This window comes from Carica papaya, chromosome 8 (genome assembly GCF_054855325.1).
Source record: "Carica papaya isolate Zhongbai chromosome 8, ASM5485532v1, whole genome shotgun sequence".
NCBI lineage: Eukaryota > Viridiplantae > Streptophyta > Magnoliopsida > Brassicales > Caricaceae > Carica > Carica papaya.
Window position 1 is genome coordinate 29,522,210 of NC_142316.1, and position 21,089 is coordinate 29,543,298.

Below are 21,089 nucleotides of genomic sequence, written 5' to 3' on the forward strand. Positions count from 1 at the left end.
GCTTGCTTATTTCCTTTAACTTTGTAGAAAATAGTATAATCATAAAAATTATTAACAGTCAGTAGAGTTTTAATTCAATCAGACAATAAAATCGTAATACCCGGGTTTGAAATTTGGATTAATTTTAAAATTTTTTTTAAAAAATGTCTAAAAATATAATTTTTAAATTTATAAATTTTGTTTAATATAAATTTAGAAAAAAAAATAGGTTGATGATGAAATTGAAAATAATTTTAGGAAAAAGTGGTGAAAATTTAGATTCAGATGGTATTTTTGAAAAAAAAAATCAAAAACTGAGGTCAAAATGCAATTAAAAAAAATTGTGTCACGTAAGACTGTCCAGTCAGCAGGCCCGACGAACTAAAGCACGTTGCGTGGCAAGGCACACTGACTCAATGCCACGCGGGAGATCACGCGCGTAATCCACATACGATCGGATAGCCTGAATGCGTTCCCGCTCGCGTGGACGGTCCGGATCTGTTCCCTTCTCAGGTGTGATCAAATGGTCGCGATTAAACACGATGAACAGTCCATATTCATTTTCTCTTTAAACGCGTTTGTACGATCGAGATCAAATCAAGAGCAATATTTCATATTCGCTTCCTATTTAAATGCGATCGAACGGTCGAGATCATACGTGATGAACGGCTAAAATTTAAGGGACATTGGCATAAATATCTCACTTCACACCGAACCCAAACCTTAACCGCCAGCCCCTCGCGGGAGGAAAAGAACCAGTCATTGGAGAAGATAGCTGACTGTCGCCTGCCGCCGCACCGAAGCCACATCCGACCGCTAAAAAAGGTAAAAATTCTCTTATTCATGCAGAATTTAATTTTGAACACCTCTATGATCAAATCAGAGTAAAAAGAACGACGAATGAGCCGAAAACTGTGGGTAACACCAAGCGGCGCTGCTGTGAGAAAAATAAAAAATCTCTTCCGATGAGCCCCTTTCTGTCTTCCATTTTGTGTAATTTTCCCACCATTGTGTTCACTATTCTGTTTTCTACAGGTTGACTGGAGAAAAACGCGTAGCCACAAAGGTGAGCCAATGGAGCCACCGCACTGAAAAATTTCGCTGCCGGTAAGTTTTTATTTTGTGATTTTTTTTACCAACCGAACCGAGACTCTCTAATGTGTTTTCTCGCAGGGATGGGTATAAAACCGGCCAAAACTGACAAAAAATGACCAAACAAAGGCAAACCACTGCCGCGGTCGGCGGTGCCGTTGCCAGAGCACAGCGATACTGCTGTGTCGGAATTCTAAAATTGACCGAAAAAAGTTTTTAATACTGATTTTGGATTTTTTTAGAGTATTTCTAGGTACGTGAAATATGTTTTAATCTCCGCAAGAAAATTTAGGAAATTCAGGGTCTGTCAGTAGGCACAATAGAAAGTTCAGTCTTTTAGACACCGATTCGGGTAAGAATCCATCACCTTATTCTCTGTTATGGAATTGAAGTTTAATTATCAATAATACGGTATTTTGTATAATTTAAAAAATTTCGAGAATTAATTACATATTACTAATGAAGCCAGAACTGGTTATTTATTATTGTTGTCATATTTAACTGATTGATTGATTTTACAGCTTTAAATGTATGATAGTATACTGAAATTAGTAAAATGATTCAGTTGTATTTTCTTGATGCGTATATTATTTGTCTTGCATTGATTTATAGTTAACTTGTGAAACTGAAAATTAAATATAAACGTAAAATTGATAGATTAAGTGAATGAATGAAGGGTAGCCTTACTAGATATCTTAGGAGATGGTGGACGGACCGAGTACATAGGAAATCCTGCCATGAACGTCGCCTCATACCGGACAAGGTATCAAGAATTGGTATTTTTGGCGCTCATACCGGACGGGCTATGAGGACGATCCATTACACTTTCATACCGGACAGAGTATTGAGAGGTGGTATTTTTGGCGTCCATATTGGACGAGGTGTGGAGACAGTCGGTTAGTTGACAATGTTAGATGTTAGTTTACACATAGTGAGACATCCCTATGGACCCCCGTAGATACCAGTAGGCAAATAAAAAAGAAAATTTGTTATTTTTACTTACTTGAATATGAGATTATGCTATTGTTGAGTTATTGTCTCTATAGGTCGGTTTTAAAAATCTAACAACAGTAAGTATGCAACAAATGGTTTTACTTATGATAAATGAATTTACTTAAATTAAGAGCTCAATTGGTTATTTTTGTTATTTTTACCAACTTTTATTTTTTGTATTGGTGAGTAATGTGATATTCTTAATGGGCTGGTGTAGCTTACCCACTCATTAACTATTTCAGATCAAGAGCATTAATATCTAGATCCCGATCAATAAGAGAGTTGTAAATAGTTCACCACACGTACTCCTTCAAAAGCTAGTGAAGGTCGTCCTAAGATATTCAGTTGTTTACTTTTCATTTTTTTCTTTGATTTTTGTTTGTTTTTTTAGAATGGTCATTCTCGTAACCCTATTGGACATTCCAATTTATTGTGTAAGAAATGTAAATCATAATTATTATTTACTTATACTATTTTAATATATATTCATTCTCTTAAGGTTTCGAATCTTTACACTCTTAATATGCTTGTTTTCCTATAAAATTTCGAATCCCAAGTATATTGGATAATAGCAGTATTGTCACAATGCATTTTTACAAGTTCATGAACTTTAGGGGTGATGTTGAGATCCTGTAAAAAGCTTCTCAACCAAATTATCTATTGTACATTAAGACAACTATCAACATACTCTGCTTCCATTGTAGATAAATCAATACAGCCTTGTTTTTTACTTCACCAAGATATGGCACCGCCACCAAGGATAAAAACATATCCTGATATTAACTTAGACTTATCCCAGTCGCCACCCCAGTCTGCATCTGAATATCCTTTCAACCTTAAGTCCCTTTTTTTATAACAGAAGACTAGGTCACTTGTACCACGAAGGTAGTGCAAGATTCTCTTGACTGATTGCCAATGAGCAGGTCCAGGGTTGCTTTGATATTGACTTACCAAACAAACTGCAAAATAAATGTCTGGTCGTGTACACAACATGCATTACATCAAACTGCCTATTACACTTGCATAAGGAACGTTACTCATTTACTTTTTGTCTTCATCTATCTTTGAGCACTAATCAAGACTTAAGGTTAAACCCTTCTCAGAGTAATGCATTCAAAATTATTCTAAGACTTTCTTAATATATGCTTTTTAGCACTGTCCTATAAGTTTCTTGAGAGGATTTCTCTTTATTTCCACACCAAGGACAAACCTGGCTTCACCCATGTCCTTCATTTCAAAAGTAGAGGACAACCACTATATAATGGCATTAATCATCTCTATATTGTTTTCAGCTAATAATGTGTCATTAATGTATAAGGAGATAAACATAATCCCTTCCGTTGTTTTCTTGATATACACACAATGGTCTTCATCTACCATGGACAAGCCAAACGAAGTAATGACTTTATAGAATTTGAAATATCATTGTCTAGAAGACTGTTTGAGACCATATATGAATCTTTTAAGAAAACAAACTTTGTTTTCTTAACCTTTTGAGACAAACCCAAAAGGTTGATCCATATATATTTCTTCCTCAAGTGTACATTGAGAAAAATTGTTTTAACATCCATTTGAAAGAACTTCAAGTCCAAATAGGCAACTAGGGTTAGAAGGAGGTGAATAGAAGTAAATCCCACCACAAGAGAAAAAGTCTTTTCATAGTCTATATCTTCAATTTGGGTAAAACCTTTCGCCACTAGTTAAGCTTTAAACTTGTAAATTGATCCATCTGTTCAACATTTTATCTTAAAAATTCACTTGTTTTCAATTGATTTACGTCGAGGCAGAGATTAACTAGTTCCTAAACCTTTTTTTTTGTCATTGAGTCAATCTTATACCTCATGGTATCAATCCACTCTTTACTGTTTGGTGAGTTCACAGCCTCCTTAAAGGAGGTGGGTTCCTCAATTTTTAAAAGAGTGCATACAAAAATTTCTCATTCGATTTGAAAATATCGTTGGGAAATTTTCTCGCGTTCACTCCTTCGGATTCTAGGACCTTCATCACATACCTGACTAGATGATAAATCTCTCTCACTGTCCCTTAGCATGGGATCTGAAACTTGAAAACTAAGCTCATGTTCCAAGCTCGGATATTGAGGACTAACCCTATTTTTCATTGTATTATCATTTGTAGACAAGTTTCCACCAACTAAAATAGTAGGATCACTCCCACTATCTCTTTCATTTGGTGGAATGTCGCTATCCTTGGTAACTTGGTAGGTTCTCAATACCTCACTCTCATCAATAGATAGTTGCATATCCTCGTATAATTCATCCAGTTTGAGATTCTCTTTTATTTCACTAATACTTGGGAATTCATCCTCAAGGAAATCAACATTATTGGAGTCTATTTCAGTCATGTTATCATTCGGATGTTCGGGATATCTGATGAACACCATCTTAGTTGCTATTGGACGTAGTTTTTTGTGCTTGTGGGTTGGGTTATGCAAATAATATGCCGATCTCCAAGGACATAAATGATTCAAAATGTGTTTATTGTCGTTCCATAACTTATATGGAGCGACAGATACATTTTTACTTAATACACGGTTAAGGATATAGGTTGTCGTAATCAATGCATGTCCCCAAAAATTATTAGAGAGGTTGGCATGAGCCATAATTAGTCTAACCATGTCTAGTAATGTACGATTCTTTCGCTCTACAAAATTATTTTATTGCTGAGTATGGGAAATTGTAAGTTGCCTATGTTTACATTTTTTCTCTCAATATTCTTTGAACATATCATAAAGGTATTTAGGAACACAATCGATTCAAAAAGTCTGTACTATTCGATCCATTTGATTTTATACTTCTACTACAAAACGTCTGAACATATCTAATGCTTCATAATTGTGAGAAATTAGATACACACATCCATATCGTAAATAGTCATCTATAAAAATAAGAAAGTATATAGCACCATGACATACTTTGATATTTAAAGGCCCACAAATATCATAATGGATTAATTTTAAGGGACTTGACACCCTTGAAACCTGACTAAAAGGCTTCTTACTCGCTTTATCGGCTAAACATGACTCATATTTAGGCAACTTAACTTTAGTAAATTGGTATAAAAGACCTTCTTTAGCTAGTCTACTCATTTGGTCTTGGCCAATATGGCCAAGTCTAGCATGTCTGTAGCACTCAAAAAATTTCTTTTCATTTTTCTTATTATTATATTATATTATATTATTTTAATCTAGTTTATTCTATATAAATATAATTTAGTATTGATTTAATTTAATTTATTTTAATAAAAATAATAATAATAATAATAATAAAAGGTAAAAATTATTTAAGAATTTAATTGAAAATAATTTTGAGGAAAATGTGTGAAAATTTGGGTTATGAGGTTATTTTTGAAAGAAAAATCGAAAATCGGGAGTCAAAACGCAATTTAAAAAACTTATGCCGCTTCAGCAGCCCAGTCAGTAGCCCCGGCCAACCAGGACCCGCCAGTCACAGAGACACTGACGCGGGAGGCCACGCGGGAGGGAGTCACGTGGGCGATCCGCGTGCGCGCAATCGAATAGCTGAGATTCGTTCCCGCGCGCATGAACAGCCTAGATCAAAAACGAGCATGGACGGCTAAGATTGAATTGCGCACAGACGATTCAGATTGAATCACGATAAACGGTCCATATTCAAAAGTGGATGGATATAAATAACCTCATCTACACCCAAACCCTAACCCTAGCCGCCAGAGCCCATCGCCGGAGAAGACAGCCTAGCTGCTGGGGAGCCGACCGCTGCCACCGCCACCGTACTGGAGCAATTTTTGACCGCCAAACGAGGTAAAAATTCTACTCTTTTCTTAGAATTTGATTCTAAACCCACCTATGGCCAAATCGGAGTGAAAGCACAGGTCAATTGATCGGAAAACATCGTTGAAACTCATCAGCGCCACCGCGGGATGTCTCAATTTTTACCTCCGATGAGGCCCTACCCGAATCCCGTTCGATGTGATTTTTTTACCGTTATGATCATCGTTTCCTCCTCTACAGGTTGACTGGAGTAAAACACCCAATCGCTGGAGAAGCCACCGCACTGGAGAGCCCAACCACAAGTAAGTTTCAGTTTTCTGTGTTTTTTCGGCCCACTGAGGGCCCTAAGTGTGTTTTCTCACAAGAACTGATACAAGTTTGGCTAAATTCAGTCAAAAACGGCCGAAAATAGCCAATCTGACGTGGATCGTCGCTGCGAGTGGCGGCATCGTCGCCGAAGCACAGCTGAGCCGCTGTGCCGGAATTTTGAAATTGGTCAACTAGGCCCTGGGTCTGATTTTTGGGTTATTTGGAACATGTGTAGGTACCGTAAGCATGTTTCAGTTCCTGGTAAAAAATTCAGGGAACCAGGGACCGACCATTGGCATAATAAAAATCTAATTTTCGGCGTCAAATCAAGTAAGGACCCCTCACTCTATTTTCTATCATGGAATTGAAGTCTGAATAAATAATAATACTGTATTTTGTACAAATTAAATAAATATACATAATTAATTACGGTTGCTAATAGAGCCCAAACTGGACATATTTATCTGTCAATTCCTGTTTAATTTATTTTATAGTTTAAATGCATTATGGTATCTGGTTTATTTATTCTATAGTTTTGAATACATGTATCACTGTTTACTTCACTACTGTTTGATTTTGGGAATCTAATATATGCTTACTTTGTTAGATGCACGTTACTTGTGTATGTATTCATGTTTGAGTTGGTAATGGAGACTAAGGATAAATAGGAATGAGCTGAGATTTAATAAGTGGATAAGATGACATTTTCACTAGATATCCTGACAAAATCTGAGAAAAGTTCCGACGTCATCACTCTAAACGACCTCCGGTTTGTCCGGGTGACATCGGCAGCGTTTATCTAGTGGAGCTAAAGGGATCGTGGTTTGCGGCAAAGGTGATGGACAAAAAGGAGCTGGCGAGCAGAAACAAGGAAGGAAGATCAAGGACAGAGAGGGAAATATTAGAATTGTTGGATCATCCGTTTTTGCCGTGTCTTTATGTGAGTTTGGATTGCGATCGGTGGTCGTGTTTACTCACTGAGTTCTGTCCCGGTGGCGATCTTCACGTCCTCCGTCAACGGCAGCCAGATAAACGCTTCAACGAAGCTGCTGTCCGGTACGTACGTTGTTTCATACCGGATGGCGTATGGAGACTTAGTCATTTGGCGCCCATACCAGACGGGGTATAGGAACGGCCCGCTTCACCCTCATGCCAGACGGGGTATTGAGGTTTATTATTTTAGCACTCATACTGGACGGGGTATGGGGATAGCCCTGGAATTAAGTTTGTTAAGTGGAATGGTTCACATGTAGCAGGAACCCCTATAGATCCCCATAGATACTAGTAGACTGATAAAAAAGGGCAATTGTTGTTTGATGATTTGAATATAAAAGTATGATATGTGCTATATTACAGATTATATATGAATTCATGATATTTATAATGTTATTATTTTCGTATATTGTTTTTATAAATCTCACTGTGGTAAGTGGAGGGTAAATGGTTTGATTATTGATAAATAAATTTATTTAAAATTTGTGCTCTATTGGTTGTTTTTTATTTTATACCAACTTTTACTTCTGTAATGGTGATATAGTGTGATGTCCTTACTGGGCTAGTGTAGCTCATTCCTTATTTAACCATTTCATATCAGGAGGACTTGGTTCCCGAGTCCGATCCACAAGAAGACGGCGAGTAGATGCTAGATACTTTATAGTTTTCTTTATTTTTCTCATTTCTCATATTTCCTTTAAAGAACTTATTCTGTGATATTGTTTAGTACTTTTAAGTTATTATATAAGGGATGTTAAACTTAATCTTTTATTTCGCTTCCGCACTCATATTATTATATATATTTCATTTTGAATTTCCGAGGTCGTTACAATGTCACTTAATAGATTTAGAATCACAATCAAAGTGAGAAACATAAACAAGTATAAAATTATTATATATATTATTTTCCAAGTCAAGAATAAAGAAATTGTTTCTTAAAGACCATGACCAAATACATTGTCATGATTTAAAATGTCTAAAGTATCAGGCTTAAAGTTAAAAGAGAAACACAATCTCTATACACAATTTCAATAAGGTGTATAGAGAGTATCATGAAGGAGTAAAGTATTTTTTCCACATAGCTTGAGCTGGTATATTCCAATTCCAAAGACATCCTCTTCACTGTCGTTGCGCAATACAACAGTTTACGAACCCACTAAGACATGATGGTCCACGAATCTATCTCGATCTTGAACTATATGTTTGCTTGCTCCCATGTCTACAATCCAATTAGGAAAAAAAATAGCACCTAATGCATTGGAACAAAAAAATAAATCAATAGGCATAATAGAGAAATATACCTTCTTCAGCTTGGAATAATCACGAGTGAAGTGATCCTTGTTGCCGCAGTTGTAGCACTTCATTCGCGCTACATTTTTCTCTCTATGGCCCTTAGCCTTATGCTGTTGGGCCACACCACCTTTAGGTCTATTGGCTTGAAAGGGGCGCCGACCTTTCTTAAATTGCTTGACACGATTAGACTTGTTTCCTTTGGGTCTGACCCCGTAGGCAACAAGTGCCACATTGGAAGGATTTAGCGTCTTTTGATGCTCAACTTCCATCTCAATGTGTCTACCAATCTCAAATAAAGTATTAATGTGTTCACTATGAACCATCAAGAGTTTAAAATTTTTCCAACATTCAGGTTTATCTTGAAATGAAAAAATCACATTCAGAACCTGCTCATGATCTCTTATGTCATGCCCTCCACCCTTAAGATCACAAACTATAGCACTCATGATACGTAAGTATTCAACGACACTATGCTTTTGATCTATTTCATATTGTATCATCCTTAAATCCAAAGCACGGAGTCTTGGAGCGAATGTTTGGTCATAAGTGACCTTAAGCTTGTCTCATATATCATTAGTCGTGGAACAATCTCGTTATGCATGCAATACAACATAGTATAGAGCGTAGAACGATCATTCTTACACTATTCTTGGTATGCAGCCAGATTCTTATTATACTAGTCACTACTGATATTTTTTAGATTATATATAATAGTGGTCAAGGTTTTCAAAATTTCGTGCTCATTAAGAAGATACTGAATCTTCTTATGTCATATATCATAATTTGTCCCATCAAACTCCTCGTTGGTGGATAAATTAGTAATCATATTTTTGGTTGCCATTTCTACAAGTACATAAAAAATGGATATTAGGCACGATTATTCATAATTAAATTATCAAAATTTCATTGTTTATATTACATGCTTGAAAATTTTCTTAGGCTCATAATCATCACATAGGATACAAATTAGAAATATTATAATTTAATTATCTTAACAAAAATAAATAAATAAAATATATCTATGTAACCTTTTAATTTTGTCAAACTAATTAGTATAAAATATCATATAAATATATGTAATTATCTAAGTTTTAACAAAAGATGTGTAACTAACTAATTTACATAAACTAATTAATATATATTAGTACAATGATAATAGAATAGTATAACAAAAAACTAATATAGTGTCCAAATAAATAAATTAGTATGTATACATGGAATACTATTAAAATACACATATTGCCAACCAATGAATATGCTCAAATACATAAATATTCAGCTATATTTCATAGCTTAATTGGTTAGAGAAATATATATTATCTTTCAAGTCAAGAACGAAGAAATTATTTTTTAAATATCCATGAATAAATATATCGTCATGATATAAAATGTCTAAAGTATCAGTCTTAAAGTTAAGAGAGAAACCCAATTTCAATAAAAAAATAATTAAAAATAAACAACATCGTACTACTCCAGGTGCATAGAGTGTATGCATGAAGGAAGAAAAAAAAAACTAAGAGAGAAAGAAAAATAATGAACTATGTGCCAAAAGATAAAAAAAAACAAGTGCACTGTGTGTGCGTGAAAGAGAAAAAAAAGGGGGGCTGGGGGAGGAGATTGAAGATATATATATATCTACATATATTTAGTTGTTTATTCTTTTCTCTCTCATTATGAGGATGATAATGTCACCTATTTTGTTTTTTTTTTTTTTAAATTAAATGGTGAGAGTAGGTTTTGAACTCAATACCTCTCACTTACTAAATGAATATTTTGATACTATTGTTAAAAAATTACGACTAATCTTAATACTTAAGCAATAAGATAAGATGCTTGTTTTTCTACCTACAAAGAACAATTGTTAATACGTTTTGTTTTCTTTTATATACTATTAAAGTTTCGGATAATTTTCAAACCTAAAAACTAAAGTCTATTTATGGTTTAACTTAATATGAGATAGATAATGATAATATATTTTTTTCTGAATGTTATTTGTTTTAGTAAGTGAACAAAAATAATTTTTTTCTCCCTTATATATTTACCAAGAGTCATCCTTTTTACAAGAAGAGTTTCTATCTTAAGATTTACGAAGAATCGTGTCTTTTTATAATGGGTGTTATGGATGTTTTTAATTTTATACAATACATAACAAAATAAAAATAAGAGTACAATAAAAATAAGAATAAAAATTAATAATAAAAATCAGTAACAAAATTAATAATATAAGTAAATTGTGATAATATCAAACACTATTAGTAACAATAGCAATAAAAATGACATTCTTTGCCGTCGTAAATTAATTTAATTATTTTGCCAATTTTTATTATTAATTTATTATTATTTTTATCACTTATGTATTATATTATTTTTATTATTTTATTTGAATCAGATAGATAATAAGTAATGACAAAAAATATTTTTAGTTTATTCGTTTAATCACATTAATGCTTTAAAACACTAAAACCAATTAAAAAAACTGGGTCAAATAGCTAAAATCTTTAAATAAAAATCTTAACAACATTCTTGCAGGACAAAAAAAAAGGAAATATATATACATATATATAATCATGTGAATATCTTTGAGAATACATATACTTCAATTATTTCTATTAACAAAAATAATTTAGGTAACTATAGATTATGTCCTACTCTATATTTAAAAGAGATCTTAACTTTAGTTTTTATTTTCATTTCTTTTTTTGGTGACAGCTTTGGGACAGTTCAAACTTTGTAGTATATGGTCTAAACCAATTTTCTTAATGTAATATAGTGATTAAATAGGATATACGGGCACATTAAATGTCACAGTGGATTTCCTCAACCAACATTTGCCAGAGAATGTCTTATTATTTAACACCATTAACCTATAAGACAAAACCATTAAACTATAAATTGTTAGGAATTTTCATATCCTCTACATATCATTTAAATAATTAATTATCAGTACATATCATATATCTAATGTTCTGCTGCTAATGTACGGTAGTTTGATTGATTAATAAGAAACATTATCCCCTTTCCAAAAAAAAAATATATATCAACCCCAAACAAATTGAATTGAAAAATTAAACAATTATATAAAATAAATTATATGGTGGTTTACATTTCTAAATTTATATTTTATCAAATGTTTATGAAATATATTCATACGCAGTTAATAGTGTTTCATAAGAATTTAAATTATAATATTTCAAAAATATTTGACTATAGCTAATAACCAGTTTGTGGGTTAAAATATCATGCGAAGTAAATTGACATTCAGAGTTAAACTTGCATTATCTAATATGTAGATCGAATTTAAACACAACTTAACGAAATGATCACACTTTATCAATTAGTTTCATAAGGTTATCGATTTCTAAAATTGGAAATATACAAGCAAATCGTATATGTACCAAACCCAGAAAAATAATATGAGTTTAATAGTGTTTCTAATTATAATAGTATTACACAGACAATAGAAATCGTGTTTTCTAGTTTTGAACTTCAATCAGATCTGTAATCATGTTTTATGCATGCAATAGAAATCTGCAGCAAAATCAAATTACGGCAAAGGATTGGATTTGTAGCTGTAAGCTTAATCATGTGGGTCGACAGAGACGACGTCGTGGGCGGCAAAAACCTAATATTAACTGGTTCATAAAACAAATTAAGAAAGAAAATAAGTACATGATATTTATATGTAATGTATATATAGGATAAGATATTAGAATACAAGAAATCAAGCTGTTGAACATCATATTTACCTACATATATATATATATATATATATATAATGAAATTGTAAAGAAATATCCAGTTTATCTGTTAGAACCACAAACACTCCTGAAACCTCTCTACATCATATATATATATATATATATATATATATAATATACTACGTGCCGAGAAGAATTATAACAGAAAGAAAATAAAATAAAAATGAAGAATATCAGAATCTCTCTCTCTTTCTCTCTCGATCGCTACATACATATAGATATAGATGTATACAGATTCATGGTTTGTAAATGTTGGCGAGAGTTTGCAAAAGCTTAACTTGCAACCTTAGAAGCAAAATGTAATCCGCCGTCTTTGTAAAAAGCCGATCCGGCTGCAATCCTTCGCCGCCCGGAATTAGTTTCTGCAACTTCCTTACTTTTATCTGGATTGGCCGGCTCCGACCCATCTTCGTTCTTCTCCTCCTACTCCATCTAACCCTAGAAATCAACTCCTCCTTGCAGTACCCATTGGACTCCATTAATGTGCGGCACCTGACACTTTATCTGAACAGAGAAAGATTGAGAAATTCTGCAACGGAGGCTAATGAGGGATGGAGAGAACTTGAATTGGGTGTAAATTGAATTTGTATGAAGTGGAGAAATGGAAGAGGTGGGGAGGGCAATATAAATGATGAGAAGGGTTGCAAGGAGACGTGCCATGTGAGCCGAGCCATATTTTGCTTTTTTGTTTTTCGGCTTTTAAATCGATAGGAATTATTTATTTGGAAAATATGTCTTTCTCTCTTTTTGCCTTTTTTGGGGGCTCGGTTGGCCGTAGCCGGGTCGGGTTTTAATTTAATTTGGAATTCTCCCACAAGCTCCATCTTTTGTCGTTTAGCTAAGTGCGGACCTGGCTTTGAAGAGAACCACACACGTGTCTGACAGCTCTCTCGCCCGCTCGCTTCTGTCCTCGTAATCCCCGAACGCTGACAGTTTCTGTTCAACACGTGTCTGAAATCCTATTGGCCACGTCATGCAGTAATCAAACGGCTCATAATCGACCGCCCCGTTTTTTGTGATTTCGTCACGAGTCTGGATTGCGTTAGAAGTGTTAGCCAACCAGGTTCCAGGTAGGGGGTGAGCTGAGCCTGAGCCTGGCAAATGGACGTGGCTGATGTGATCGAAATCTCGAATATGTGGGCCCCGCAAAATCAACTTGGCAAGATTTTGACCGTACGATTCAAGAATATAGTGAACAAATTTACACCCTATTAATTAATTAATAAAATACAAATGGAGCAGTAAGTAAGCGGTGTACGTACTTTGGGTACTTCACGGCGACAAGATGGATTAGTTTGATTATTTTCTTTTGTTTTTCTTTAATATCAATTATTGGGTAGAGGATTAAAACAATAACCGAAATGATTAACGCAGCAATTTGGAAAATAATCATAATTACTGCTTTTTACGTGTTGATATTCGTGATTGAATTTTTATTTTATAAATTTTTTTTTGTTGCTAAGTTATACTAATGGTCAGTTAATTAATATAAATTTTATCTTGCGCAATTAATCTAATTGGGAAAGCTAAATAATTATTATAGAAATGCATCATTGGAGTTTCCTAATGCGGTTACTAGCTTATTATTATCGCTTTTACTAAATTTAAAATAAAATACAAATAATAATTGAATTTCAATTAGTTTAAATTTAATTTTATTGTGATTCGTTATTTGTACAATTTTATTAAAAAAATACAATTAATTATAATTTATTAATCTAAACTAGTAAGAAAAAAGGATATACAACTTGAACATACTAAAATAGAATATTATTCTTTTACAACTTTATATTAATTTTTTCATATCTGTTAAATTTATGTTTTAAACATCGTGTGTTCTGATTAGTTTCTAGGTCTCATTTTACATACTCAGGCCTATATATATGTATATATATACATATACATATATATGTAATTGCAAGTTCTATTAATTAGTGGGATTTGCCATTTGGCTTTGGGACAAGGCACGTGCATGATTTCTTTCTTTTGCGCATTCACATCTCCACCACACACATTAAATTAATTAAATTTAAATTGAAGAATATAATTATAGAAAAAAAATCACCAGAGGGAATAAAATTAACAGATATAGCAAAATTAAATTAAACAATTCGTGGATATTAAATACATATATATTTCTATATATAATAACGCGTATTTTCCGAGTGAACTTTTTTTTTTTTTTTTTTTTTTTTTTCTCTGGAAACTGCATTTAATGATTAGAATGCCCACCCCACGTAGGAGTGATGTATGGGTACATAAAAACCAAAAATTAAACCCATCATAAGCTGTGGACGACTCTCCTCCACCTTTTGATGAATGTATGTGAAAAAATATGTATGTATGATGAATGATGATGATGTTGTTTGCATGTAGTTATCATCATATGATCTGTCAAAATCACCATCATCCTTCACATGGAAACACCTTTATATATGAATGTTCTCATGAATCCTGAAACTCTGTAAGTCGGGACCGCTCATTACTACCCTACCTTTGTCCTTTTTCCGTTTCTTTAGTTTTTTTTTTTTTTTTTTTTTAAAGGCAAAAATCCCACCATAATATACGAAATTAAATATATAAATGGGTATTGATAGTATATAAATGGGTATAATTTAATTAATTAAATTAATGAATCGAACTAAGTGTTTGCACAACTTGAAAGAAGATTCAAAAAGTGCAATGAAGAACACAAGTTAAAAGAGATGAGGGTAAGCATGTCTTGAAATTGGCTGTCTCCTGCACAACAGAATTATATAATATGCTTCTTTGTCGCCTTTTGTACACCAACTCAAATACCACATTGATATAACACGTAGCATTTTTAATTAAATAAATAATTTTGTTATATATATGTGTGTGTTTATTTATATATAAATATAATTAAAAAGTTTAGAGATGTGGATAAACAAGTTGGGATTTAAGAGTAATTGATTTGGGGATGATGATGAATGAGGTCCATGATCCCTCAACGCTCCGTTGCACCCTACACCCCATACTGTGCATGTGGCTTGCCAACTCACTGATCATGACCATTCATTACTTACACGTTGTTATACACTACTTCAATATCTACACATTCCACTCCCCACTATCCAACTTAATCTATTTTATTTACTCGTATACTTTTCTACTATTTTAAACAAATATTTATACATATATATATATAGACATATACATTGTAAGAATGTATTAATAAAAAATATAATTAATTTTTGTTTAATAATTATTTTTCATAATAAACCATTAACAAATAAACTCATTTACTCAGTATTCTGTTAACTACGGCGTTTATTTTCTTTAGAAATAGAGTATTTTATTCGTCTCAATAAAAAAAAAAAAAAAGGAGAAAATATTTGTGTTTGAAGCCCATAGGATTCGAACCCTGTACGCATGACAACAGCCCACATTGGAACGGCGTCTATAATGCTGGGCTTCATCTAACCTTTCTCGTCCTTCTGGTTCAAAATAATTATGAATTTTATGTTTAAATTTATATTTGAATTATGTTTAAAATAAATTCTTTTAGTATATTTTAGAATTTATTTATAATTTTTTTTTTATTTAGCTTAGTTAGAAAATGTAAATTATATCACGATAAGAAATAAATTTGAGATTGTATGAAATTTATATGAGATTTAAAGAATATAGTCAGACGTTTTACTAAATTTTATGAAACCTGAAATTTATTATTCAAATTTCATATATGATTCTTTTTTAGCGTAGTTAAATATTTTTTAGTAGCATTTTTGTTTTCTTTAAATATAAATTTTCAAATAACTTACGTGATTTTTGAATTTGTTCAAATTATCATAACCTTAGTAAGCTAAAATTTTATAAATATTGTGAAACATATTCATATTTTTAAATTCATAAGGTCAGCTATTTATATTCTTATGAAAATTTTTACATCATTATAATAGAAAACATAAGTTTACAAGTGTATTTCATAAACAATTTGAATTTGTTATGTGCATGTATACAAAAATATATTATATGAAAAAAATTATAAAATAATTATTCATATAATTAGAGAGGACACACACACTAATTATATACGAGATGTGTTTTTAAAATACACAAATGATCATTATATATATATACACATGTACATTTCATATAAACAACTTTTATAATAATATTATAATTATCATGTTTGTCACAAAAATTAATATTGACACTTCTATTTATTAAAATATTACATATTATCACTGCTAGTATTTTATAATATGTTATAATATTCAATCTTATTATAATTATAGTTGTTGTATAATTTTTATTATTTTACCACAACATTTGCTACCTAATGCATTCCTCGTTGATATCTATTATAATAAATTGTTATTGATAATCATTATCGTCACCAGTCACATTTTTATTATCACAATTCTCACAGTTATTGCTAATATTATTATTAATATCATCTATTTTGTTGGTACTATTATAAGTATTACATTCATCATATTTACATTACTCGTACTTTCATTGTAACGGCCCCGGAAATTTAAATGAGATATATGTATTAAAAACATCAAATGCGGAAGCGTAATAAAAATTTTGATTAACATCCCTTACACAATAACCAAAACGTACTCAAAACATGAAAGAACAAACTAACTAAAAGAGATACTCGATATATGAACTATAAATATAACTATAAAGTCTTTAGGCGTCCCCTTCGTCGTCTTCATGCGGAACGGGCTCGGGAACAATGTCTTCCTGATCTGAAATGGTTAAATAAGGAATGAGCTACACCAGTCCAGTAAAGACATCACACTATTTCACCGCCACGGAAATAAAGGTGGGTAGAAAACAAAAATAACCAATGGAGCATAATTTATAGCAAATTCGTTTATTAACATAAAAACCTTTACTGTCCACTTACCTCGGTGAGATCCATGAAAACAACATATGAAAATAATAACCTTATAATATCATGAAATCATACATACTTTATAACATAACACATATCATACCTTTACATTTCAATCATCAGAAAACAGATTTCTTCTTTTACTATCCTACTAGTATCCCTGGGGATCCATAAGGGGTCTCCGCTACACGTGAACCATTAACATTTACAACCTGATTACAGGGCCGTTCCCATACCCCGTCCGGTATGGGCGTCAAAACCATGAACCTCAATACCCTGTCCGGTATGAGGGTGAAACGGGCCGTCCCTATACTCTGTCCGGTATGAGCGCCAAAACACATAAGGTCTCCATACCCCGTCCGGTATGAGAGACCACGTTCCCGGTAGGGTTCCCTACGGACCCGGTCCGTTCACCATCTCCCAAAATATATAGTCAGGCTGTCCACATTATCCATTTATCAATTCACATAACCTTTTTGCCATTTTTCTTGGTTTCAATCATCCAAACACACACAACATGTAAACTAGTAATGGACACCAAACAAGACAACACAGTATCGGGTTAAGCATAATACCAATCATAATAAAAGAAACCATGATTCATGCATACGAGACCATAATATAATTACATCAAACATCATACTGCATTTAATACTGAAAATTAAATCAAACAATAACAGACCAACCCAGTATCAGACTCGGGCTCCATTGGCAACCTTAATCAATTATACATCTATAAAGTCACACAGTACAGTTTAATTATTTATTTGGCTTCAATACCGTGATAGGAAATAGGGTAAGGGGTCCTTACTTGTTTCGGGGTCTGAATACGGCTCTACAGTGCGCCTACAGGCTGTCCCTAATTTTTCATAGGAAATTAAAACGCACTACTGGTACCTGCACGTGTCCCAAAAAATCCAAAATTAGACATAGGGCCCCTTTCGGCCAATATCGCAATTCCGGCACGGCGGCTCCGCCGTGCTCCGGCGACGGCACTGCCGCAAGCGGCGGCGATTCGCATCGAGTCGGCCGTTTTTGGCCGAATTCAGCCACACTTGCATCGATCCTTGCGATAAAACAACCCTAGGGCCCTCGGTGGGCCGAAAAATCACGAAAAATCGAAACTTACCGGCGGCGGTGCTCTCGGGTGCGGCGGCTCCTCCGACGTGAGTCGCGTTTTGATGTTTAGCTCCGATTAACCTATAGAAAAAAGAACGGTGATCACAGTGGTATAAAATTTGCATCAAACGGAGGCCGGGAAGGGCCTCATCGGAGGCAAAAACCGAGGAGGGGTGCGGCGGCGCTGCTGGGTTTCGGCTGGGTTTTTCGGCCGTTTGGCTGGTGGTTTGGCTCCAGTTTGGCCATAGGCGGACTCAGCATCAAAAAACGAGCAGGGAGGAGAAAATTTACCTCAATCGGTTGTCGAAAACTTCCCCGGTGCGGCAGCGGCGGGTGGCGGCGGGTGGCTCCTCCGGCGTCTGGTTCTTCTTCTCCGGCGAGGCACTGGCGGCTAGAGTTTTCTGGTCAGGTGTGGGTGGGGTTATTTATACATTTTCCTTTTAATCTCAGCCGTTCATCAAGATTAAATCTGGACCGTTCGATCGCAATTTAATTGGGATTAAATCTGGGCCATTCACACGATGCAATCTGTGCCGTCCGATCGCGCGCACGCGGATCGCCCACGTGGCCCGTCCCCTGGTCAGCGTTTCCTTGTCACGCAGCGCGTGCTGGTTGACCGGGGCTGCTGACCGGGCCGCTGACATGGCTGCTGACGTGACACAACTTTTCTAAATTGCGTTTTGACCTCTGGTTTCCGATTTTCTTTTTAAAAACACCATCAGAATCCAAATTTTCATATATTTTTCTCAAAATCAATTTCAATTAAATTCAAATAATATTTTTACCCAATTTATCACTATTATTATTTGTATTTTCATTAAATTAAATTAAATAAAAAATCAAACAAATAAATAAAAATAAAAATAAATAAAATAAAAATTTTTATTTTTATTTGGGTGTTACAACTCTCCTCCCTTAAAGAGTTGTAACACCCAAATAAAAATAATTTTTTTTTATTTGACACTATTATAAGTATTACATTCATCATATTTACATTACTCGTACTTTTATTGTTGCCACTATTAACAATGTCATAATTGTTGCTATGGTTATTAATTATTTATCGAATGTAATGCTAAAATATATAAAAAAATGTAGCAACATTTGTGTGAATAACATTATATTTTATTTAATAAAAAATTATCTATTTGATATCTGAAAAATATTTTTTTATTTGTTAATATATACCTATTTTACTCACAAAATAATATAACTTAATTGAGAATAAAAAAATGATCACCAAGTTCAGAAATGTTAAAATATTATCTTTAATAATTTACAGAAAATTATTTTAATTAAATCTTAAACCGTTACATTAATATCCAAAATTTACATATTTTTATGAACAAATAAAAAAAAATAAACAAAACTAAAATATATTTTCCAATAACAGAGAGCTTATGTATTCTAACAAATGGGAGTACAGAAAAAGTCAAACAGAAGCCCCAACTGAGAGCCGGGCCTCTGGCTGGAGGTGCCCACGCCCGAAGTCCAAACTATAAAAACCATGTAAACCTCCGACACAAACCTCCCTCAAAATCCCCCATATGCTGTTGTACTTGGCGGCCATTTTCGCTTCCCCAATCCGCCGTTTTCCTACTTCCTCTCCTCGCTTCCTCTCTAACACTTTCTCTTTATTCTCTTTCTCGTTCTCTTCCTCATCCCCGGCTCCCATGGCGACCGTTCATCCCAAAGACCAAGCTTATCTAGATAAAACCATCCCCAAGCGCATCGACTTCTTCGAGACTATCAAATCGCAGCAACTCGCTCATCTACAGTCCCTCTCCCATGATCCCATAAAGTATCGCATTCTTCCCCTTGTATGTGACCAAGTTTTAATTATCTGTTTTCTCATGCCTCTTAATATTTGTTTGTGTTATTTTTTAGGATTACTTTGCCAGATGGAAGTGTGAAGGAAGGCAAGAAATGGGTCTCTTCTCCTTTGGACATTGCCAAGGAGATCTCGAAGAGTTTGGCCGCCAATTCCTTGATTTCTTCTGTCAATGGGGTGCTGTGGGATTTGACTAGGCCGTTAGAAGGGGACTGTGAGCTTAAACTCTTCACATTCGAAAGCGACGAAGGCCGCGACACTTTCTGGCACTCCAGTGCTCATATTCTTGGGCAGGTACTATATTATGGTTTGCTTTGAAACTGGAAAATTTTGTGTGGTTTCATAATTTAGGTATTTGGGTTTAATTGGGGTTTATGATGGATCTACTTTATTGTTTCTGTTGATTTGGTTGTAGTCTCTCGAGGCCGAATACGGTTGCAAGCTCTGCATTGGGCCCTGTACCACCAGAGGAGAGGTATTCCTTTATGTTTTAAGCGTCCTCCTTTGATATTTTTTCCGAGTGCAGTCTAAATATTTCTTGGTGCTTCAGCTGCATATATAAGCGAACTTGAAACTCTGGAAGTTATTTTTTCTTAATTGTTGGGAGAGATAATGATAATTGAAAACCCCGTTAAGTCTCCCTTGTATTTTCTGTTTTAAGACCGTGTTTGGACAAGATGTCTTGTAAATAATATTGTAAAATGTTCTCTTAACTATTGCAATTTTGTTTTGTGCCTTTCAAATATATCTGCATTTGTCATGGTCCTCAATGTTATATCTAAGAACTCAATTCCTTACTAGTTGGCTAAATGCTTTTACAGGGTTTTTATTATGATGCATTTTATGGTGATTTGGGCTTGAATGATGATCATTTCAATCAAATTGAAGCGGGTGCACTAAAAGCTGTTTCGGTATTTTTCATCTCCTGCAAAATGAATGATAAATCTTACTTGTTTGTATCATTAAAATTTACCTGCTTTAGCTAGCTCTATTTACAATTTGATATATACACCATGTTTGGGAGTTTAAGGAAGAAAGTGAAGTAAGATTTTAAAGTAAGGTGGAAGAGGTGTTTGGAGT

General features: G+C 33.8%; 2 protein-coding genes across 2 annotated transcripts in view; one reads left to right on the forward strand and one right to left on the reverse strand.

Annotated features, from left to right (window-relative positions):
• Positions 1 to 12,077: 12,077 nt before the first annotated feature.
• Positions 12,078 to 12,914, reverse strand: LOC110818955 (transcription factor IBH1-like). Its single transcript, XM_022048010.2, has one exon. It carries the CDS (start codon positions 12,663 to 12,665, stop codon positions 12,423 to 12,425), a length of 243 nt encoding a protein of 80 aa, XP_021903702.1. The 5' UTR covers positions 12,666 to 12,914; the 3' UTR covers positions 12,078 to 12,422.
• A 6,712-nt stretch (positions 12,915 to 19,626) lies between these two features.
• The window catches only part of LOC110818945 (Threonyl-tRNA synthetase), a 31,395-nt gene continuing 29,932 nt past the window's right edge, over positions 19,627 to 21,089 (forward strand). Inside the window, exons 1-4 of the mRNA XM_088209984.1 lie at positions 19,627 to 19,979; positions 20,066 to 20,303; positions 20,425 to 20,484; positions 20,831 to 20,920. Coding sequence (XP_088066110.1) covers positions 19,726 to 19,979; positions 20,066 to 20,303; positions 20,425 to 20,484; positions 20,831 to 20,920 — 642 coding nt within the window. The 5' untranslated portion in view covers positions 19,627 to 19,725. The remainder of the gene's footprint in view (positions 19,980 to 20,065; positions 20,304 to 20,424; positions 20,485 to 20,830; positions 20,921 to 21,089) is intronic.